General features: G+C 44.7%; 1 protein-coding gene across 5 annotated transcripts in view; it reads left to right on the top strand.

Moving 5' to 3' along the window:
- Snx10 (sorting nexin 10) overlaps nucleotides 1-24,295 on the top strand; it is a 65,534-nt gene that overhangs the window by 27,268 nt on the left and 13,971 nt on the right. For 4 of the 5 annotated variants that reach the window (XM_038318210.2, XM_038318206.2, XM_038318208.2 and 1 more), the window contains exons 2-3: nucleotides 10,486-10,531; nucleotides 23,356-23,442. In XM_038318210.2, the coding sequence (XP_038174138.1) occupies nucleotides 10,508-10,531; nucleotides 23,356-23,442 (111 nt within the window). In that variant the 5' untranslated portion in view covers nucleotides 10,486-10,507. Of the gene's footprint in view, nucleotides 1-3,370; nucleotides 3,392-10,485; nucleotides 10,532-23,355; nucleotides 23,443-24,295 lie in introns of those variants that run through there. The other variant, XM_038318209.2, reaches the window with a different exon arrangement.

Raw genomic sequence — 24,295 nt, 5'->3', positions numbered from 1 at the left:
GTTGTCGCCCCCCCCCCCTTTTCATATCTTGAAAAGCAGTGGAGACACTGGCCCCAGAAAATGAGTTTAATCCAGCCAGGGAGACTTGAAGCCGAGGAACTCCTCCTCCCTGCCTCACTATTACAGTGCTCACACTCCGTGGTGGTGCTCCCAGGACTGCTAAGATTAGGTCACAGCCCATTTAGGATGCTCGGGGCCATTTAGATGACCTCATAGGCCTGTAGTCTTCCTCTTTTCCCAAAGTGCTGTTAAAGGCTCACTTCTGGTTCTCTCTTTTGACTTACATTTCTTACTAAAATTTGTCAGATACAGGTTTATATCTGACTTGTCCATAGCTTGCTAGTAGGAAGGCATCTAGAGGACACATTTAGATTACAGTGTGTGTGTGTGTAAATAAATCAGATTAGGGGCTCCTAAAGTTAGTAGATTAAGGTGCTTACTGCCCAATATGACTACATTAAATCTCTAGGTACCACGTGGTGGAAAGAAAGAACCAACTTCTGGAAGTTGTTTTCTGACTTCCATATGTGCACTGTGGTACATGTGCATGCATGCACATGGTGCACGCGTGCACGTGTACACACACACACACACACACACACACTTGGATCATGTGGGTGGGGTAAAGGTATCGTGGTTACAAGGGCCATGCCTGCAGCAGGTCAGGCTCATGGTTTTCAGATAGCAGTTTTATTTTTTATTTTATTTGTTTTTTTTTTTTTTTTTTTGGTTTTTCATGACAGGGTTTCTCTGTAGTTTTGGAGCCTGTCCTGGAACTAGCTCTTGTAGACCAGGCTGGCCTCAAACTCACAGAGATCCACCTGCCTCTGCCTCCGGAGTGCTGGGATTAAAGGTGTATGTCACCACTGCCCGGAAAGATAGCAGTTTTAGAGACAGCTTTATTGAGATAGGTTTCAGAAAGTTCACCAATCAAAGTATACAATTCAGTGGTCTTTAGTGTATTCACAGTTATGGGTGGCCATTGACATAGTCATTCTAGAATAGTTTTGTTAACTAAAAAGAAAAAGTTCACCGTGTGTGTGTGTGTGTGTGTGTGTGTTTTGTTTTTTGTTTCTTTCCAGACAGGGTTTCTCTGTGTAACAGCCCAAACTGTTCTAGAATTAGTTCTGTAGACCAGGCTGGCCTCGACCTCACAGAGATCTGCATGACCCTGCCTCCCAAGTGCTTCATTTTTAGAAAATAGATTTAAAATTTTAATACAGGGCTGGAGAGATGGCTCAGAGGTTAAGAGCATTGCCTGCTCTTCCAAAGGTCCTGAGTTCAATTCCCAGCAACCACATGGTGGCTCACAACCATCTGTAATGGGGTCTGGTGCCCTCTTCTGGCCTGCAGGCATACACACAGATGGAATAGTGTATCCATAATAAATAAATAAATATTTTAAAAAAATTAATACATTGGGCATTAAACCCAGGGTCTTATGCTTGCTAGGCAAATACTCTACCACTGAACTACATTCCTAGACTTTTTGAGTAGATTTTTGTTGTTGTTTTTTGAGATAGGTTTTCTGTGTACTGGAACTCTTTGGAGACCAGGGTGGTTTTGAACCCAGAGCTTGTCCAGTGCTGGGATTAAAGGTGTGCACCACCACACCTAGCCTGCCTCAGATTCTTAAATGCTAGGATTATAGGTGTGCCACCACGCTCAGCTCAAAAAGTCACTTGAAGGGAGAAGTCATCTGGGATTAGTGAGTGCACCTATCTGCCCATCTGATGTTTTCTGAGCCGGGAACACAAGACAGTTTCTCTTTTTTAAATTGCCTTTAATTGTAGTGTTGAGTCGAGCAGGCCTGCTTTTAGTCCCGCCCGGATCCCACACAGCTAGCTTTACACCCGAAATAACAACACACAAACTGTATTCTTTTAAACACTGCTTGGCCCATTAGCTTCAGCCTCTTACTGGGTAACTCTCACATTTTGATTAACCCATATTTAGTAATGTATGTAGCACCACGAGGGGTGGCTTACCGGGAAGATTCTAGCCTATGTCCATCTTGGGTCGGAGCTTCATTGCATCTGACTCACTTCCCTTCTTCCCAGCATTCTGTTCTGTCTATTCCACCCACCTATGTTCTAACCTATCAGGCCAAGCAGTTTTCTTTATTAATTAACCAATGAAATCACCAGATTGATAGAAGACCCTCCTCCATCATTTAATTGTCTTGTGGGGACAAGGAAGGGCTGTTGTGATAGTGTGTCATGTAGCTGAGGCTTACTTGGAGCTCCTGAGCCTCCTGCAGTCATCTGCCTAGTGCTGAGATTCCTTTAATTTTTAACAGTGTGTTGTCTGTTAGTTTTTGGATGAAAAAAAGAAAAAGAAAAGGAAAGGACCTGACTGCTCCTAGGTGTGGGGAAGGAGGAAGTTTGTTATGGAGACCTGGAGAGCATAGGTAGAGGCAGGCACAGGGGCATGTGGGAGAGTCCACAGTGGACATGACCAGACTGAGCTGGCTATGTAGCAGAGGCCTTCTCGGACCGCCAGCCTCCAAACCATGACATGGAGATATAGTATGGATTATGAATGCTTGGTCTTAAATTAACCCATTTCTATTCATCTCTGTGTTTCCCCAAGTCTCACATCTATATACCATCCATCCTGCTTTCCTGCTCTCTCTCTCTCTCTCTCTCTCTCTCTCTCTCTCTCTCTCTCTCTCTCTCTCTCTCTCTCTCTCTCTCTCCCTCTCTCCCTCCCTCCCTCCCTCCCTCCCTGGTTTTTTTGAGACAGGGTTTCAACAGTCCTAGCTGTCCTGGAACCAGCTCCGCCTCCCAAGTGCTGGGATTAAATGTGTGCACCACCACACTGCCTTGCTAGTGCTTTCTTTATCAATTGCCTTAGTCATGGTGTCTGTTCACAGCAGTAGAACAGTGACTCGGACAAAATTTTAGAGGGCTAGCTTAACATGTCCCCTGTCAGACCCAGCACACATAGGTGTGCACACAGGCGCAGTAATGTCGTCTCAGCACTGGGTACTGTGTAGGTGCTAGGAATTGAACTCAGGACCTCTGGAAGAGCAGTCAGTGCTCTTAACCGCTGAGCCATCTCTCCAGCTCCTCCACATCTGTTTACAGCTGACCTCTGAGCCCTTTAGCAGGGACAGACTTACCCTCTCCAGTTGTTTTTAACCACTTTCCTGCGGCAGTTTCCTAAATGCGCCTGCGCGGTGCTCTAGGGTTTCCTGGTTCAGTGGTGCTGTCGTTACCTAACCTACGGGGTGGTTTCTGAGCAGAGCAGCCTGTGGGTTGGCCTCTCTGGAATCCGACACTCGTCCTTGATGTCGCAACCTGTGCTTAGGCAGAGTCACAGAAGTGGTGTTAAGGTAGCTGTGTAGCTCCGGACAGGCCCCACCCTCCGAGCACCACCGAGCCAGCAGGTGAGACAACTGGTCCTCAGAAAACTGTGACACATCTCGTGTCCTTGAGAACAGGACTGTAAGAGGTCAGCTGAATTTTAAAACTAAGTTAGAAAAATAGCTGAGCATCTTATGGGGAAGTGGAGCACGGAAAAGTGAAGCTAACTTAGTGAAGCTAACTTAGTTCCTCTCTCTCTGTGTATGTGTTGGGGGGTACACAATTGTCCAAGCTTATTAGATATTTTTGGGGTGATGGTGGTCATTGATTTTGTAGCCCTGGATGGCCTAGAACTTTCTGTTTAAACCATGCTGGCCATGAGAGATCCACTGACCTCTGCTTCCTGAGTCTTCCTTCCTTCCTTCCTTCCTTCCTTCCTTCCTTCCTTCCTTCCTTCCTTCCTTCCTTCCTTCCTTCCTTCCTCTCTCCCTCCCTCCCTCCCTCCCTCCTTCCCTCCTTCCCTTCCCTCCTTCCCCACTTTCTTTCTAGACAGGATTTCTCTGTGTAGCACTGGCTGTCCTGAAACTTGCTCTGTAACTCAGTAGACCAGGTTGGCCTCGAACTCAGAGATCTGCCTGCCTACTACTGCCCACCCTGAGTGGACCATTTAAAAGAAACAGATATGGAGCTGGGGATGTGCCTCAGCTGGTAGAGTGCAAGGCCCCCAAGTTGCATCCCAGGACACTTGCAATCCGGGCACCCAGGAGGCTGTGGCAGTGTGCTGAGTTTGTGGCTAGCATAGGTGATGGGCGAGACCTTGTCTTAAACAAAACAAGAAGCCAGGCATTTCTCAACAAAAATAGCAAATTCATTTTAATGTTCTGGGAAAAATGCAGAAAGAATTTAGAGTAGTAATAATTCCACTGCCCAGAAATGACTGTCACTTATATGGTCACTTAAGATCCAGTTTAAGTAAATAACTAAAGAAACAAACATATACCTTTAAAAAGTCACTAATAGTGTTGCCTGTGGTGGGTCCAAACATTCTAGTCTCTTTCTACCTTTTTTTTCAATAGTGCTTGAGCCTACAGCCTTTCATTCATGTTCGGCAAATGTTATACCACTGGGCTACATCTTCATTGTGTGTGTGTGTGTGCGCACGCGCATGTGTGCGCACGCGCGCGCATGTGTGCGCACATGCCATAACATGCATGTGTTGGTCATGGAGATTACTTGAAGGAGTTGGTTCTCTTCTACCATGTGGGTCCAGGGGATTGAATTTAGGTTGTCATGCTCGGCAGTGAGCACCTTTTCCTGTTAACTCATCTTTCTCGTCCCTATATTTATTTTGAATTTTAAAAGATTTATCTATTTTATTTCATGTGTATGCATGTTTTGCCTGTGTGCATGTATGTGCACTGTATGTCTTGAGCACATAGGCCAAAAGAAGGAATAGCAGTTAGATGATCATGAGCCACCAGATGGGGGCTGGGAATGGAACCATCACTGAACCATTTCTCCAGTCCCAGTTTGTTTGTTTTTGAGGCAAGGTCTTCCTGTGTATCCTTTGTTGGCCTGGAACTTGCTATGTAGACAGACTGGTCTCGAACTCAGAGAATGCCTGTTTCTGCCTTCTCAGTGCTGGCATGAAAGGTGTGTACCACCATGCCTGTGTTTAGCTTTTTGAGATAGGGCCCACATTGTAGCACAGGCTATCCTTGAGTTTGCATCATCTTCCTGCTGTATCTTCTCCAGTGCTAGGATGTACCATTTAAAGCGAACCACTGGGTATGTCTCTTGGTCTGCATAGACTCTGCACACATTGCATTGAGCTGTTTAGGTTGAATTTTCTTTTGGAATATAAGGTTGAATTGTCTTTTTAGAATTTTCTAAGACATGGCCTCATTCTGTAGCTCATACTGCCTTGAACTCATAATCCTCTTGTCTCAGACTTCTGAGTGTTGGGATAATAGGTGCACATCACCATACCCAGCTTGGGCCTCATTGTTTTTCATGGTGTTGACATAGATCATATTCCTACTGATTGTGTTTGATTTCCTTTTCTAATGATCCTTGTCAGTAGTGGATATTATCATCAAATCTTTACTTTTATTCTCTTAAATTTTTTTTATATGTATGAATTTTTGCCTGCATGTATGTCTGTGCACCATGTGCATGCCTGGTGCCTGAGGAGGTCAGAAAAGGGTGTTAGATCTTATGGAACTGCTGTTACATATGGTTGTGAGCCACTATGTGTGTGCTGGGAATCAAACCTGGGTCGTCCAGAAGAGCAGCCAGTGCTCTTAACCGCTGATCTGTTTCTCCAGCCCCAAACCTTTAATTTTAAAGGGACAGCTATGGTATCTTGTGTCCTTCGAGCTTCTGTTAATAGGAAGGTTAAGTGTTTAAGCATACTTTAGAGTTTTTAAAAACTGTAAGTCTTGATTGTGATAGGAAACGTAATGTGAAACTCATCATCTTATCTGTTTAATGCACAGCTCAGTCGTGTGCAGCACACATGTATCGTGTGCAGTACACGCATGTCATGTGCCACACCTTCCTAGCTCTTTTTGTATCTGGCAGAACTGAAACTCTGTCCATTGAACACGGAAAGTGTGCCATTTCCTCCTTGCTCCCTAGCCCCTGCCTACTTCCTGTATGAATTTGACTAGGTTAAAAGCCTCCACGGAGGGTGTGGGCAATAGCTCAGCTGGTAGAGTCCTTGCTATGCAAACATGAGGACCCGAGTTTGGATACCCCCCACCCATGTAATGTGTCCCATGCTGTGACATGTTTGCAACTCTACCACAGGGCGGGTGCAGAGACAAGAGGCTCCTTGGCACTTCCTGCCTGACCAGGCTAGACAATTGGTGAGCAGTGGGCTCAGGGAGGGGCTCTGTCTCAAAAAATATAATAGAGGAATTGAGAAAGACACTTGACATCAACCTCTGGCCTTCATTTGCATACATGTACACCCACATGCACGTATGAACTTACACACACATGCACACAAACCCTCATATAAGTGGAATCATGAAGGATTTGTCTTTTGTGATTGAGTTTTTCACTTAGCCTAATATCTGTAAAGTCCATCTATGTCAGGGGTTCTCAACTTTCCTGATGCTTCACCCTTTATTACAGTTTCTCATGTTGTGGTGACCCAACTAACCATAAAATTATTTTCATTGTTACTTCATAACTGTAATTTTGCTACTGTTATGAATCATAATATAAATATCTGTGTTTTCTGATGGTCTTAGGTGACCCTGTAAGAAGAGGGTTCTTTGACCCCCAAAGGGGTGGTGATTCACAGGTTGAGAACCACTGATCTGATCTATGTGGTAGCATGTGCTGGTTACTTCCTTTTAAGGCTGAATGCTGTCATGTGCACATTCCACATTTTGTTTATTGTTCCATCCATCTATGGACACTTGAATTGCTTCTCCATCTTAACCTTGAGAATAATTCTGCTATGAGCATGTATATGACTATCTCTTTGAGATACTACTTGCATTTTTAAAAAATATATGCCCAGGGCCTGGAGAGATGGGTCAGTAGTTAAGAGCACTGGCTGATCTTCTAAAGAACCCAGGTTCAATTGCCAGCAACTACATCATGGATCACAGTCATCTGTAACTCCAGTTCTACAGGATCTGACTCCTCTTTGGACCTCTGAGGGCAGCAGGCAGGCATGTGGTACACAGACATACATAAAGGCAGAATGCCCATATGCATAAAATAAATAACAAAAACTAAAATATATACTCAGAAGTGGAATTGCTATGTGTGAGAATTCTATTTTCAAAAATATTTATTATTATTATTATTAATTTTAATTTTTTGAGACAGAGTTTCTCTGTGTAGACCAGGCTCTTCTCGAGTTCACAGAGATCCACCTGTTTCTGCCTCCTGAGGGCTGGGATTAAAGGTGTGTGCCACCAGTGTCAGGCTTTATAATGATGATGATGATGAAGAAGAAGAACCAGCGAGTATATTATTTAAAGACTAGGTGAGCTCAGTTAATGGAACAGCTGCCTAGCATGTGTAGGATCCTGAGTTCAATTCTTTGTATCACACACACAAATATGACCAGAAGATAGACCTGGCGGGCTGAGCAGAGAAGACTGGCTTTCTAGGCAGAAACTGGCAAACTCAGTTGCAGGCCAGAAGGAAGAAACACGTTGCAAGAAATAGGAACAAGAAGTGGATCGATTGCTTCCTTGTTGGGTTAAAACAGAATGGCCTCGCTCATCCTTCTGTAGAGAGCCTTGTGACTCATTGGTATAGATTTCAAGGTTTATTGATTGCTTGGCCCCTGATTGGAGACTGCTTTCTGGTTTGAGCAGTCTGTTGAGCCTACTAGGGGACTCAGGCCAATCCAAAGGTTTTCTATAAATTTTATTAAAATACCTTTTTGGTTTTAGTTTTATGGGTTGATTGTTGAAAACCTTTGCTCACCTTTTTACAGAAATATTCTTTGGGAGACTCGCAAGAGCATTTCATGAATTGATCTGTCCATCTTTTGTCTCGGAGGTTATAAAGAATTTTTATTATTTGACTTGTCTTTAATTTTTGTGAATTGTATTTATGTGTATGTGTGTGTGTCTGGTAGTCTGTGTGTGCATGAGTGTCTGCAGAAGCTGGAAGAGTGTATCCAACCCCTGGAATTGTAGTTACAGTTGGTTGTGAGCTGGCTGGCACGGGTGCCGGGACCAAATCTGAATCCTCTACAAGAGCAGCGAGTGTTCCTAATTGCTGAGCTGTCTTTCCGGCTCTGTCGTCCTTTTCTCCTCCCCTGAGACGAACCACAGATTTAAATTGTCATGTGCTTTTATCAATTGCTGGTTTCCCAGTTCTTGATTGGTTTCTGTATTGTTGTAGGCTGTCATGCACTAACTTTGGTACTGGGACCCATCTGTGTGACGTAGCATTGCTCAGGGACCTGTGCTAGAGGCATTTCCTAGGAGAGAGACTACATTGTCAACTCCCCAGCATGACCGGCCTTTCTTCTGCTGGGCAGTGTGGTGGTGGGGTCCAGGGTAGACACACACAGCTTTCTTCCCTGGAGGGGGATATACTCCCTGGAGGAAATGCTTCTCAGGAGCTGGGTGTTGGGGTCAGGAGGTTGCATCTTCAGGGATAAGTGATAAGTTTCTGAGAACTGCAAACCAACAGAGCTCTTAGATGCCTTGGAAACGGCCACCTTTCTTCACTTTTTTAGGTTCTCCTGAGACTGACCCAGGATGGGTAGCCAACCCCTTAAATGGGTTCTGTCCCACAGGGACCTTCCTGCTTCCTGTTCTTTTTTCCCTCTGGATACTAAGATTCTTGTATGTAACTTTTTTTTTTTTTTTTTTTAAATAAAATAGCTGTGTTGGCCAATTTTCTATCATTGCTAACAACCTTAAATGCAGGTGAGGTTTGTTTTGGCCCATGCTTTCAGAGGTGTTGGTCCGTGGTTGGTTATCCTGTTTCTTTTACGGCTGGTGACAACAGTCCATAGCTGGAGTGTAGGAAGAGGAGGGACTGGGGTCCCAGTGACGTAAGGGAAATCCTCCAGTGACTATTTCCTTGAACTAATCCCCGTCTCCTAAAGATCCGCCATTTCTAGAGAGCACAGAACTTGGAGCTTAACCTTGAACACTTGGGCCCCCAGCAGGTAGTTAAGACTATCTCCTCTTCTTTGCCTCCCTTCCCAGGGGATCTGCCTGCCCCTGCCTCGTCAGAGCTGGGAGTGCAAATGCATACCATCATATCTGGGTGCTAGAATCAAACTGAGGACTTCATGCTTCTATGGTCCTTTACTGACTGAGCCGTCTCCCTTATCTCTCTCAAATCAGCCACTGAAAGAGAGAAAACGTGTTTCCTTAACAATAAAACCCACTAACTTCTCCCTGTGACTTTGAAAGGCCTTTTCCACTCTACGGTTAGGTCTGAATCCACCCATATTTAATGGTAGATTCTTCCACCCATACTTAATGGGGGGAAGTCCTCACCTCTGACCCATTTCACATAGACATGGAGCCAGCATTAGGCACTGGAGTTGGGAAGCAGGTGGGTAGGAACTGACGTCATACTTGTGCTCATTCCTTCACTTAGAGATCTTGGGCCATCCTCGGCTACATGCAGTGAGCATGCTCAGTTCTCCTTCAAGGGTGGAGCCACACAAAAGCCCCACAGTTCTGCTTTGTTGGAGAAATGCAGTAGAACAGGACACACACACACACATACACACACTCACATCTATATATATATATATATATATATATATATATATATATATATATATGATTTACTATAATAACCATTATTCAAATGGTTTGTTTGTTGATATTCAGTTGCTCATAGACAATGTACAACCAATCTCCAGAATTCTTTAACTTGTGAACTGAAACCACCATTGAACAATACCCCCCCCACACACACACACCTCCCAGAAACCACCATTTTGCTTCTCTGGGACAACTGTAGACATTTCCTGCATATTTGTGTTTTTGTGATGGCATAATGGCCTCCAGGTCATCTGTGGTGTATGTCCTTCCATTCTTGTCCCAGGATTCCCTGCCCTGTCCTTTTTATGCTGTGCCTCTACTGTAATTATATAGTTATCTCCCAAGCTGAGCCTGCTTTGCATTCTGCTCATGTCTAGGTCAGCACATGGCCTATGGTAGGAACTCAGTCTCTTCAAATGCACGAGTCCCCTTGTTCCCACTTGTACCCGCAAGTCATCTTTCTGGGTCACTCCGTAAAGGTCTCTTCTGTACTAGCATCCTGTGTTACCACACACTTGGTCCTTCCAGCCTCAGAAATGTATTCTTACACATCCTGGGATTAAAGGTGTGTGCCACCACTGCCTGACCTCTAGTGGATTATCTTTGCTCTTCTGATCTTTAGGCAATCTTCATTTATTAAAGCACAAATAAAATATCACTATATTCACAGATCCTGACAGTGGTCTTCTTGGCAGCCACAATTCAATCCTACCCTCTGAGGATTTTGTCCCCCTTGACCATACAGCACACATTTTAATCATCTGTTTTCGTAGGGCTGGAGGGAGGGGAATGGGAAGTGATTGTGAATGAAATTTCATTTTCACAGGTTGCAGAGTCTGGGGAACACGGGGGACCCTAGGATGGAAGCTTGGTGTCACTAGTATTGATGATGCCTTATTTTTCAGGTTGGTTGGGCCTGAGCTGAAGATGTTTCCCGAACAACAGAAAGAGGTAAGACACTACCTGTTCGTGTGTGGAAGTCTGGGCTGAAAACCTGCAAATAAATAACCCATGAATTTTGGCTCATCACAGATTGGTCCAAGTAGTAACTAGGAGCTGGTGGTATCTCGGAAGGGGCTGAAGGAAGACAGATACCCTGTCCCCACTGTAGACAGATCCACGACACTCCCTTTCTGGTCTGTGGCGGAGCTACAGTGCACTCTCTGCCAGTGTCTGTCTAAACAATGGCTCCCAGGCCCAGAGTTCTCCCGGGTTCTGTCCCCCATCCTCCACCTGAGCACCTCTTTCTTGGTTTTCTGCTCTGCTATCCTTGGTACTCCCAGCTTTGAGTAGGGACCCAGGAAAATGTCAGCCATTAGTTTCAGTCTGACCTGTTTGTTGTCTTTTAGAGCTCTGTTGTTTTGCTTTTGTTTATTTGTTTCCCACGCAACTCAAGCAAGATTATCTTTTCTTGACTGAATCCTGGACTTAAGGCCTCCAAAGCCCAGTTTCCTGGGATAGTGCTAATTCACTACCCAGAAGGATTGGTTCTATCTGGGAAAGTATTCACCAATGTCTCAGGATGCTCAAACATTTTATATATAATGGTGCAGTATTTGCATACAACCTGCCCAATCCTTCCAAATATTTATGTACTTTATTTATTTATCCAATCTTTTAAGGCAGGGTCCCATTCTGGCTTTGAATTCACTATACAGCCAGGACTGGGCTTGACTCTTTGATCCTTCTGCTTCTGCCTCTGCACGGGTAGGATTGCAGGTGTGTGTCACCGTGTCCAGTCATCTCTAGAAGACTTATGATGCCAAATGCAGTGTAAATGTTGTGATAATAGTTATTTATATCACTTAGGGGAGGATGACCAGGAAGAAAGTCTGTGTATATCTAGTACAAATGTACTGTGTAGCCCAAGATAGCCCAGCCTCTTTCCAATTGTGTGTGTGCTGTATGTGTGTGGGTACATGTGCATGTCTGTGGAGGCCAGCCTTGGGTGTTGTTCCTCAGATGGCTGTCTGACTTGTGTGTTGAGACTCAGTTGTTCACTGGGATCTGGGACCTATCAATTAGGTTAATGTGGCTGGCCATTGAACCCCAGGAATCCTCTACCTCCTCAGAACTGGGATTACAAATGTACGCTACTGTGACCTGATTTTTAAGTGGATGCTGGGGCTCAAACCCGGGTCTTTTTGCTTGCCTGGCAAACACTTTCTAGACTGATCTATCTTCCCAGGCTCTGTTTTCAACTACTTTGGGGATGTTATTGGTTGAATCCTTGGATGCAGAACCCATGGGTATGGGAGGCAGATGCTATTTGTAGTCTCTGTTTCTTCTGAAATCCAGAAGTGCTACAACAGCCCATGATGGTCATGTAGTTAAGATTGCCCACGAGCCAAAACCATACTAAGTCAGGATACTACAGGTCGAGAGACGACTTGCAGCTTCAGAGGGCAAAGTCTTGTCCTCTTTTTGGGCGGGCTGAATTCCATACTATAGCTGCCTTAGTCCGATATCACTAACTGAGCAGCTGTGCCCACCAAGAGCACTATTCAAAGTCACAGTTCAGTGTGTGTGTGTTCACCTATGAAAACAACAAAAACCATAATTTTGAGCTTTATGTACTCTAGGTTGATCATGACTTTGATATATATTATATATAGCTAATGTGTCTACCTCCTGAGTGTTGGGATTACAAGTATAGTTTGTGCATTGCTAGGGATCAAAGCAGGGTTTTATATATGGTTGGCAAACACTCTCCCAACTGAGCTATGCTGTAGCTGTAAGAAGCATGTGGTTGTTGGTTGGTTCAGTCATTCTTATCTATCTAGCTTTCCTTTTTTCTGTCTGTCTGTCTATCTATCTATCTATCTATCTATCTATCTATCTATCTATCTATCTATCTCTAAGTATCTATCTATCTATCTATCTATCTATCTATCTATCTATCTATCTATCTTCTGTCTGTCTGTCTGTCTGTCTGTCTGTCTGTCTGTCTGTCTGTCTATCTGAGGCAGGGTCTCACTGTCCTAGAATTCATAGAATTCTGGCTGTCATAGAATTCGCTATGTGAACCAGACTGGCCTCAGACTCACAAAGATTCCCCTCTGCCTTCTAAGTACTGGGACTGAAGGTGTGTGCCACTACACTTGACTTCATTCATTCGTTCTTGTGTGTGTGTGTGTTTCTGAGTGTGTGTGTGGTTATGCATGTACATGTGGATGTACACATGGAGGCCAGGGGTCAACCTCAGGTGTTATTCCTCATGTACTTCCTACCTAGTTTTATGAGACAGGTCTCTCACTCGGCCTGGAACTTGTCAATTATGATAGACTGTCTGGCTGGTGAACCATGGGATTCTCTGTCTCTCCCCACAGTGCTGGGATTACAGGTTTGTGTCACCATGTCCTTCTGTCACCAATCTAGGGAACAAACACATGTCCTTCCTATGTTTGCACAACAAACACATTGCCAATTGAGCCACCACCCCAACCTCAGTTAGTTCAACTTTGTTTCTTTCATGCAGTCCAGGACCCAAGCTTAGGGAATGGTGACACTCATGTTTAGGGTGAAACCTCCTACCTCAGTTTACCTAGTCAAGATAATCCCTCATAGGCATGCCTGGAGGTCTGTCCGGGTAATTCCAGATCCTGTCAAGCTAATAATCAATATTAGCCATTGAACCAACTATATAAACTATATATACCATTTCAATGATCTTGAAGATGTCCTTTCTGATAAATGACTGTATGATAGTATTATATCATTAATGAATTTTAAAATGGCAATTCCTTCAATGGAAAAGGGAAAAAAATACTGCAAATAGATGGAGAGACCGTGTTAAAAAAATCTAGTTTAGTTTTTGTAAGAAATAATTATAGAGGCCGGGCGGTGGTGGCGCACGCCTTTAATCCCAGCACTTGGGAAGCAGAGGCAGGAGAATCCCTGTGAGTTCGAGGCCAGCCTGGTCTACAAGAGCTAGTTCCAGGACAGCTAGGACTGTTACACAGGGAAACCCTGTCTTGAAAAAAAAAAAGAATTACAGAGAAGTGAGATCCAGGGTATAGTATAAATCAGCTGTGTGTCCATTTTCCACAAGGACCCTGAGTGCTGAGCTGTTAGCTGGCACCACACAGCCAGAGTCCCTGCACCTGGCGTCTGGATACCTGCAGCCCCGAAGTCTTTCTCCAGTCCCAGCCCCACTTCTCCCCAACTCCAGGGGGCTCTTCTTGCTCCCTGTTACCAGGTTTACTTTGGAGCCTTTACAGCTCAGCACAGTCTTGTTCCCGGGCTGGGTCTGGTACCACCCTCCTGTTTTGCTTGCCATCTTACAATGTTGAAGGGGGCTGATGTTTTCTCTTCCTTCAGGCCTCAGTTGGGGAGCAAAAAGAGACTTCTGACAGCTTAATTTTCAAAAGGTGTTTTCATATCCTTGATTGCCCCAAGAGCACTCTGTGCTCACAAGGCCAGCTCGAGGCTCCGAGTCTGTAGAGCGCAGCTGCTTGTTGTCGTTCAGTCAAGATCCCCCAATCACGTATGTAAGAGTCAGGTGCAGTATCACGGATTGTTCTAGAAGCTGTACCAGTCTTTGTATAAGCACTTTCCAGGTGGTGCCCATAGATAGCAGCCATTACTAATTAATCATGAGATTGGAATGTGGATTAAGACCTACATGCCATCTTTGTTCAGGATGCAGATGGCCAGGAGTGACATGCCAGCTCTACAGAACTGGTAATGCCAGCCTCGAGGTTTGATTATTTTATTTTTTTTTTTAAGATTTGGGAAATGTAGGCTCTCTTGTCGAAGCAGCTTTATTACCATAATAAATCTAGCAAGAGGAGAGAAAGGAGCAGGAGTCCCCCTTGTTAGTTAAATATGTTCCATTTGCACATTGGTTTGAATTCCCAGGAGAGCAGTACCTCAGCTGATGGATTGTCCCTATAAAAAGGCCTTGGCATTGGGCCATTATAAAATTAAAATGAATTCAGACTCACTCATGCATGCAACTTTAATTTACAATTAAAATATTATGGTTACATATTTTAATAAGAATAATTAGACGGACCCAACTGAATCAACCCTTGTGTTTAATGAGACAGAACCCAGAATTCAAATGGAAAGGCAGGTGAGTGTGACAGGGGACACATTTCAGACAGCATCTTCTGTGGAGTCAGACGTTTTGTCCTTTTTCATATTCTAATGCCCAGGAAGAGCTGTTTGATTTCTCTGCTCCACTGAGGATCTTTGTCCCCTGCCTCAGGAAGCTTCTTTCCTGAAGGGGTAAAGGAGCTGCTCCCCGTTGCGGGACACCGTTTCCTGGAGACTCAGATCCTGTTCTTGACCATTGGATGGCTGTTCCCCCATGAAGGTGCTGGGCTTCTTCCTCAGCCGCTGGTGTAACTGGAACACCCATCTTAGGGGGTGAAGCTTGTCTTCCTGCCTGTGTATATGTCTACACCTGTGTATCTCCCTACTTCCTGGAGCATGATAACTGTAGGCTCCCTTTAGAGCCGTGGTTCTCAACCTGTGGGTCGAGACTCCATTGGGGTCAAATATCAGATATGGGGGGCTGGAGAGATGGCTCAGTGGTTAAGAGCACTCCAGAGGTCCTGAGTTTAATTCCCAGCAACCACAGGGTGGCTCACAACCATCTGTAATGAGATCTGGTGCCCTCTTCTGGCATGCAGGCATACATGGAGGCAGAATGTTGTATACATAATAAATAAATCTTTTAAAAAATATCAGATATCCTGTATATCAGATATTTACATTATGATTCATAACAGTAGCAAAATTACAGCAAAATTATGATGTAGCAATGAAATAATTTTATGGTGTGGGGTCAGCACAACATGAGGAACTGTATTAAAGGGTCACAGCATTAGGAGGCTGAGAACTGCAGATCTAGAGACTTACACCTTAAAGGTAAGGATTCTTCTTCTTCAAAGTACCCAGACTTCATGTTGGGGAATAACAGCAGCTCTTAGGTAGCCACCCGTTACTGACACTTGAGTGAGTTCCATGTTTTGATTATTTTGGTTTCTTTGGGATGGGATCTTATTACATAGCCTTTGCTGGTCTGGAACTCACTATGTAGACTATGTTAGCCTTGAACTATAGAGATCTGCCTCCTGAGTGCTGGGATTGAAGGTTTGTGCTACCACACCTGGCTCGAGTGAGTGTTTTTGGCAGGGAATACCCAGAATAGGACAAGTCTAAGTGTCCCAAGGAGTTCCATGTGCCACCAGGACCCCATCGCTGGGTATCTTAGTTAGGGTTTCTATTGCTGCTACCAAACACCATGACCAAAAAGCAAGCTGGAGAGGAAAGGTTTTACTTGGCTTACACGTTGCTCATGACCACTGAAGTAAGTCAGGACAGGAACTCAAAACAGGGCAGGCTCCTGGAGGAAGGAGCTGATGCAGAGGCCATGGAGGAGAGCTGTCTGCTTGCCTACTTCCCTGACTTGCTCAGCCTGCTTTCTTTCTTACAGAACCCAGGACCACCAGCCCAGGGATGGCGCCACTCACAATGGGCTGGGCCCTCACTCATTGATCTCTAATTGAGAAAATGCCTTACAGCTGGATCTCGTAGAGGCATTTCTTCAGCTGAGGCTCCTTCTTCTCTGATGACTCTAGCTTGTGTCACGTTGACACCTAAAACTAGCCAGTCCAGGGAGGGAGGAAAGAGTGTTACAGAGATGGGAAGGACCTGAGCCATGTTGGGTGAACAGCCTCAAGGAATGGATGGATAGTGTGGATATGCTCAAGGCTCGCTTACCAACGGAGACATTTCGGACTTGCTTTAAGAAAGAGTGGCAAGTTTTTGTTTAAAATTTGGAGACAAGGTCTCACCATGTAGGCCAGACTGGCCTCGCCCTCACTCTTTAGCCTCAAGCGCACGATGATCCTCTATGTAGGCCTCCCAAGTGCTGGGAATTAGCAGGTGCACACAACGATACCCAGCTTGGCAGTCTTATTTTTGCCTGTGTCTTTGTAGTGCCAGGACTGGGGAACATGCAGTGCTCCACCACTGAGCTGCACCCTGCTGCACCAAACCACGGGGGTGTAGCTTTGGGCTACTGGCTGGAAACTGACAAAGGTTTAAATTAATGAATGTCACCGAATAGTGCCTTGAGCTCCTTATCCCTCCCTTAAACCTAATTTCCACTCTCCTATCTCTTCCTTTCCTATTCCCTCGCCCTTTGCTCTGATTCCCAGCCTCTGGCATTCTACCCAGTTATTGAGTTTCCCTACTGAAGAATAGTACACTCTCTTTGGCTGATGCCATGGCACAGTGGGTAAGAGCACTGACTGCTCTCCCTGAGGACCTGGGTTCAATTCCCAGCATCTGTAACTCCAGTCGCAGGGGATCTAACACCCTCTTCTGGGCTTCTTCCTGCACCACGCACACATGTGGTGCACAGACATCCATCCCACCAAAACACCCGTATGCATAAAAATAAATAAAATTTAAAAATGACAGTCCAGTTTCAGTAAGAAAAGAAAGCAGCCTGGAATCGTAATCCTTCCCCACACTGCAGGTTCCCATGGTGTTAGCATTCTGAGCCCATTTGTATAACAATCACCTGAGGGTCTGTTTTATTCCATCCAAGCCCTGAAGAAAGACTTTATTTCCATTTCCCAGATTTTTAGAAGATTTGTTCCCTGTAGAACATAGGTTGTAAGGAAAAGACAGAAGCTTGGGCTATCACTTTTCAGCCCTTTCCTTTACCTGTGGGTGTGCATTTTTAGAAAATGGGGACCAAATAGAATTTATCGTTTAACATCTCTCACTTCCAGGTCAGCATTCTAATACATTTTAAGAGCTACTTTGCCAGCTACAACTAAACTAGAAGTGACTAGAAAAATAATCAACATAAATTTATCTTCACATTAACAGATAAGAAGCAGTACATCCATGAAGGGAAGGCCCGTCAGTCACTGCTCAGCCAGGTGATCACAGTACGCAACAGTGGGGAATCACAGTGACTGCGGGTGCCCAGGATATGATGAGAGAGGGACCGTTAGCTCTACGATCTTCCTTCCAAACACCCAGAACCCCAGTCTAGTCCCGGGACAAACACCAGGTATACCCCAGCTGAGGAACACCTACAAAAGACCCAACAAGTTCTCAGAACTGTCAAGGTCATCAAAACCGTGCAAGTACCACAGCCAAAAGGGTCTAAGGAGTCGCAGTGACCACACATGGCATCCTGGGTGGGAGCAACAGCCACGGAAGAGCCAGCGTTTATCCAGTAGCAGACAACCCCACCCGAAGAGAGCACTGCTGCTAAAGGAACCCCCAGAGTCCAGGTTATGGACAAGAGGCAAATCCGAGTTACAAATGCAGCCTGGCCTTGCTGGTCATCTGACTTTTGGGCCAGTTGCTTAAGCTGCTCTTATCTGTAGAGTTGGGGTTAATATTACCCAGCTGTTAGGGAAGAAGAGACAAGGTGGACAGATAAGGCTGCACCTGGGGCAGGGGTCAGGGAGAAACAGGGGTCATGGAGATCAAAGAGTACCCAGTGACTAGATTTTCACAGACCCCATGGCCTGTTTTCTCATGGAGTGCAGGAGGGATCCGTTACTTTAAATTTTTAATTCTACTCCTCCTGGTGGTTCCTTTTATAGTAGATACAGTCATTAGGCCCAAAAGTCATTAAAGTGTTTAATAAGGTCATTAAATTGACTAACAGCGGCTTTGGAAGCCATTTCCATAGGAAATCCATGTGATTCCAGGTATGGGACATGGGCCTGTCCTTTGTGGCCGACAGCTTGCCAGCATCCGCGTGAGGGATGGTGGGCAGGTCGTGAGGGATGCCTCTAATTAAGAGATTATAGGTGAACCTTGGCTGTCTGGGCGTGCTGTTCATAGCTGGAAGTGTGTGGAAACTTCACTAATTCCTACTAATTGCAGGGTGTGGGAGGAGAGGCCCATCTGAATTACGGAATATTTTAAAATAAATGCGCTTTTATGATGTTCCAGTACATATTTTAACTCCAACCAGGCTAACAAATTGCTGCCCGGCGCGAGTCTTCGGGGATGAAGTGACTAAGGGCATCGGGATGATTTTCGATTATTTCTATGTAAATAGGCATTTCTGAAGTTTTCAGGTTGCTCGGAGACAGTTCGCCCTCATAGATCTTCCGCCTTGCGCCAGTCGCCTTCCGCTGCTAATTGGCAACACCCTTGGAGGATGGGATTGGTAAATTAAGATAAACCTGAGGCCATCTATGAAATATCTTCCGGAATGATAAGTGGCGTCCAAGAGGCCAGGTGGAAGAGGTTTTTATTTCAGCTGAAGTTGAATTTAGTGCCCCCCCACTTGAAGGCGATTCACTCATCCCTGTGGGCACTTATGATGGGCACTTATGAGTGGGTACACTGGAGGTACCAGGCGTTGATGTCTTGAGAGCCAGGCCAGGTTGCTTAAGGTCGGCTCCAGGAGAGGAGGCCCCTGTTGTTTGTTAGCACAGGACAGCCCGGAGAGCCAGGGAGCACGTGGTGCTTCAAGGACAGTTGAATAAATCATACCAGGAGAGTGCTGACTCAGGTGTGTTTAAAAGTGATTGGATTAGGGAGCAAAAGGAGAGAAAGGAAAGGTTGGGGTAGGAAGAAGAAGAAAGAGTTACACTATTAGGGTGTTTGTTACTAAGTTCCTAAATCAGTATTTTTTTACTAAAAAAATAAAATGTGGGTTGTGGGGCGCCTGTGTCAGGATTTATAGTTCAAAGCTAGTCAGGGTTACATAGTGAGATCCTGATTTGGAGGGAAGTAGGGGCCATTGATGATAATGATGGTGATGATGATAATGATGATGATGATAATGAGAGACAAATTTCACTGTGTAGCCCTGGTTGGCTGGGGACTTACTATGTAGACCAGGCTAGCTTTGCATTTAAGATGGTCCTGCTGCCTCTTCCACCTGAGTGCTGGGATCATGGGTATGTATCACTAGGCCGAGTTAGATTTCCTTGTCCCCCCACCCCCTTCTTTTGAAGGTCGATTATTTTTTGGTGCAATATATCCTGTTTATAGTTTCCCCTGCCTCGCTCACAAGGCTGGTTAGGTTTTCTTATTTTGTAACGTCAGTGTGTGTGGGAAGGCTCCATGCTCTGTGCTGATCAGTCTTCTCCCTGTGTGTGATTTGCTTTGTATTTGTTTAGCATTAATGGGGCATTCCCCGATGTTTTCGGTAGTGTTTTGTATTTGATCTACCTACCAGCTACCAGAGGTGGAAGGCGAGGCTTGGTGAATTCATAATTTTGGGAGGTGGGTGAGCCAGAATTTATTTGTACTTTTTTTTTTTTTAGTTTCTTTTGAGACAGGGTTTCTCTGCGCTTTGGAGCCTGTCCTGGAACTAGCTCTTGTAGACCAGGCTCGTCTCGAACTCACAGAGATCCGCCTGCCCCTGCCTCCCGAGTGCTGGGATTAAAGGCGTGCGCCACCACCGCCCGGCTATTTGTACTTTTTTTAACTAGAACTTCTGTTCAACGTTGGTATGCAGGGCGAGAAAAACATTTATGTATTGACTTTAGAACCACTTATATGGTTGCCATAGTGGATTAGTGATATGCCATGTGGTTGGGCGTATGTGGCATTGCCGTGACAGTAGGGCGTACCGTCCAGACATGTCTTGTTTTTATCCCAGATCACACATATGTGCTGTGTTGACTCATGTGTCTGCCCTTCCTTCCCATTCTTTGGCTGTGGGTTTGTTTCTGAGGCAGAGTCTCATCTGGTAGACTCAGTGTATGGCCATGGGCTCCGAACTCATGGCAGTCCTGCCTCTGCCTCCTGAGTGCTGGGATTATAGGTCCGAGCCCCCACGCCCGGCTTCCACTTGGTTTCGCTGTGTGAAGACCCGACATTTCAACAGCAGGCTCGTGTTTTCCGTCTGCTGTTAATGCGTGACGTTGAGTGGTTGGAAATGTTGGCTTCTGTTTGACTCATCTGGGCATGTCTTCCTCTTCCATGGAAAACTGATTCTGCCAACTCTGTGGGAATGTGGCTTCCACGGGACACGGTGACTCGGAGCCATCCCTCAAGTCCTCCATTAGGCACAGAGCCAGGGACAATGCTATTTTTGAGGGCCAGTGAAATTGTTTTAATTTCTTTTAAAATTAGAAGAGTCAGAAAAAGGCCCCGAAGCATTAGTATAGTCACCTGTACACTAGCATAGTTAAATATGATTATGTATGTATGTATGTAGGCAGCATATGCTTGTATACAATATATGTATGTATATATGTATGTATGTAACATATGCATGTACACAATGTAACACATACTATATAATGCATGTGTGAATGTGTCATATATGCATGTACACAATATATGAATGTAATGTATAATGTATGTAATGTACATGTGTATGTATGTATATAAGAAAGGCCCATGAAAACCAGAATGGAGCCAATATGTGCAGGGTAGGGAGCCTTGGATGGTCTGCAGACTGTGGTCTTGTCTTCCCAACCTACTTATGCGATGACACTGGATGTGTTCAGGGTGGTATGACTGAGAACCTTAACCTATCTGCCTTCCCTCCTCCCCTCCCTTTCTGCTGGCCAAACAAACAGATTTATTAAGGAAAAGTAGGAAAGAACTCCAGAGAGCAGGCGAGGTTCCACAGGAGAACTTGCCCATCAGCGGTTTATCTTTCTAGTCATTGATTGCTTCTCTAAGGACTGATTGAAAAACCACTTGTGGAGGCAGGAGAGACGGCACAGTGATTAAAAGTGCATATTATTATTATTATTATTTTTTTTTCCTTTTTGGCTTTTCAAGACAGGGTCTCTCTGTGTAGTCCTGGCTGTCTTAGAACTCACTCTGTAGACCAGGCTGGTTTTGAACTCAGAGATCCACCCGCCTCTGCCTCCCAAGTGCTGGGATTAAAGGCGTGCGCCACCACCGCCAGGTTGTGCATACCGTTCTTGCCAGAGGACCTGCGTGATAACAGTTTCCAAGCAGCTCAAAACTGCCTGTAGCTCCATCTCTAGGGGAGCTGATGCCTTCTGGCCTCGGAGGGCACTGCGCTGTCCTTCACATTCCCACTCCCAACACATAATTAACAATAAAATAAATCTAAAAAACCCTGCATATATGTGGAAAGTACCAAGGGAAAGTCAAACAGACACACAACACAGAATAAAAAAAAATAAGCAAATATCATGGCCAAAATGTATAGCGCTTTGTTATGTTGTTACCTGATTTTTTATTCTGTCTCTGAATGATTTTTAAAATGCGTGATAGAGGAAGGAGAATCATGAGTTCAAGACCAGCCTGGGTCACATGATAAAACTGAGTGAGGAATACCAAAGGAGGCATGGTGGCTCAGACCGAAATCCTGGCTTTAGAGAGGTTGAGGCAGGAAGATTGCTATGGGTTCAAGGCTAGCTTGGGCTACATAGTTCCAGGCCAGCAAAAGAGTGGGGTGTGGGGCGGATAATCACAGTGGGAACATTTAAAGATAAGCCTGTTTGGGACATGCATTCATAGTGCCCAGGTGAGGACACCCGATGAGACAGGGTGTCAAATGCAGGGTCAGAGGCCGTGCTGCCTTCTAAGACAAGTTTTGCTGGGCACATGTTACTGGCAGGAAACATGGTCTACTTTAATGCTTTTGAAAAATATCTTATGGATTGAAGAAAACCTCTTGTTTATTGTCTGTACAACAACATGGAGGTCTGTCCAAACCCTGGCCTGCCTTCCTCTTTTGTTTAGATTGTTTAAAAAAGTTAAAAATCTCTATTTATTTATTTATTTATTTATTTATTTATTTATTTATTTATTTATTTATTCTTTCCTATAGAGCACTGGCTTTCTTGGAACTTGCTCTGTAGACCAGGCTGGCCTTGAACTCAGAGAGATCTGCCTGCTTCTGCCTCCCAAGTGCTGGGATTATAGGCATGCGCCACCACGCCTGGTTCATGACAACGCTTACAACGGAAACCATTTAAGTGAATGTCTGCACCACATGTATGTAGTGCCCAGGAAGACCAGAAGAGGACTTCAGAGCCCCCAGGAACTGGAGCTCCCATGTAGATTCTGGAAAATGACCCCTAGTCCTCTAGAAGAGCAATGAGTGCTCTCAACCACAGAGCTCTCTTTCCAGCTCCTTTCTTTTACTGTTACTAGCTTAAAAACAAGCAAACAGAACTATTCACAGTTTGTATATGCGTGTGTGTGTGTGTGTATGCGCATGTGTGCATTTGGGTGTGTACATGCGAGTGTGCGCGTGGTGTGTGTGTGTGTGTGTGTGTGTGTGTATTGCTAATTTATTTTGTTGTTTGGACCCAGATTATAGATATTTGAGATGACATAAATACTGCATTGAAAATCTGAGACAAACAAAAGCTTAGTTTTCACAACCGAGTATTAAGAATTGGTTTTGGCCAGGTGGTGGTGGCGGCGCACGCCTTTAATCCCAGCACTTGGGAGGCAGAGGCAGGTGGATCTCTGTGAGTTCGAGGCCAGTCTGGTCTACAAGAGCTAGTTCCAAGACAGGCCCCAAAACCTGCAGAGAAACCCTGTCTCAAAAAAAAAAAAAAAAAAAAAGAATCGGTTTGGGACTCTGTCTTGTTCGTCTTCAGACAGCAGCAACACTGCACGCTCTCCATCAGTTTCACATTACTTAAAATTTCCATGTGCGGATGAAGTGTTCTGTGGACTCTGGTGACACCTGATTCATGGTCTCTGCTTCTTGTTTTCTGAGGGCCAGCGAGCAAGCGCCCGGGCTGCCACTTGCAGTTCTGTCCTCCCAGCTCCTTGCAGCCGTTGTCAAATCCTGACCCTGTTCTTCGTTTACTATGCCCTCACAGGAGTTTGTCAGCGTCTGGGTCCGTGACCCCAGGATTCAGAAGGAGGACTTTTGGCACTCCTATATCGACTATGAGATATGCATCCACGTGAGTACACAGTCAGTAGGAAGTGGGATTTTAGGTGGTGAATGTTTTATATAATGATGCTGAGAACTAAAACAAAAAGATTTAATTCAGCCGGGCAGTGGTGGCACATGCCTTTAATCCCAGCACTCGGGAGTCAGAGGCAGGCGGATCTCTGTGAGTTCGAGCCCAGCCTGGTCTACAAAGTGAGTTCCAGGACAGGTTCCAAAGCTACAGAGAAACCCTGTCTTGAAAATCAAAATAAATAAATAAGTAAATAATTAAAAAAATTTAATTCAAAGAACTGAATTGAGATGATTCCAGCTAAGCTCGTATTATAAATGAAGCAGTAAGATAATTTTTAACATTGAAGAATTGCTTATTGGAAGCTCAAATTTTACTTGTTTTTTTTTTAAAAAAAACTATTAAGATTTTAATGTTTATTACCTTTACTTATGGAGATGTGAATACTTAAAGTATTGATGGTTAAAGAGTATAACTCATCAGTGACATTTCATTGTGATATTATATCTCAAGATAATATATTGTTTAATAAATCTTAAGTTTTGAGGGGAAAGGGAGATGTATTAACATTTTAGATTAATACAAGGTATTGGATTTCATGATAACATTTTTTTCATATGTGCCTTTATATTTTGTTCTATTTTATACAGAGAGTCAGAATTTTGGGAATGAATAGGTACAGTTAGTTTGCCCTAGTCTAGATTTGAAGTCATTATTAGCACAGAGAGTAAGCAGCTAGCAGTCACATTCCTCCAGTGGAAATAATCCCGAGCCACAAGCTCCTGAAATGCCCATGTGGTGTGGAGCCTGCTCTGCTGTTCTCCAACAAGGTCGGCACACCTGTCCTCCACGG

The sequence above is a fragment of the Arvicola amphibius genome, chromosome 2, assembly GCF_903992535.2.
Source record: "Arvicola amphibius chromosome 2, mArvAmp1.2, whole genome shotgun sequence".
Classification (NCBI taxonomy): domain Eukaryota; kingdom Metazoa; phylum Chordata; class Mammalia; order Rodentia; family Cricetidae; genus Arvicola; species Arvicola amphibius.
This window is presented reverse-complemented; position numbering and strand designations above follow the sequence as displayed.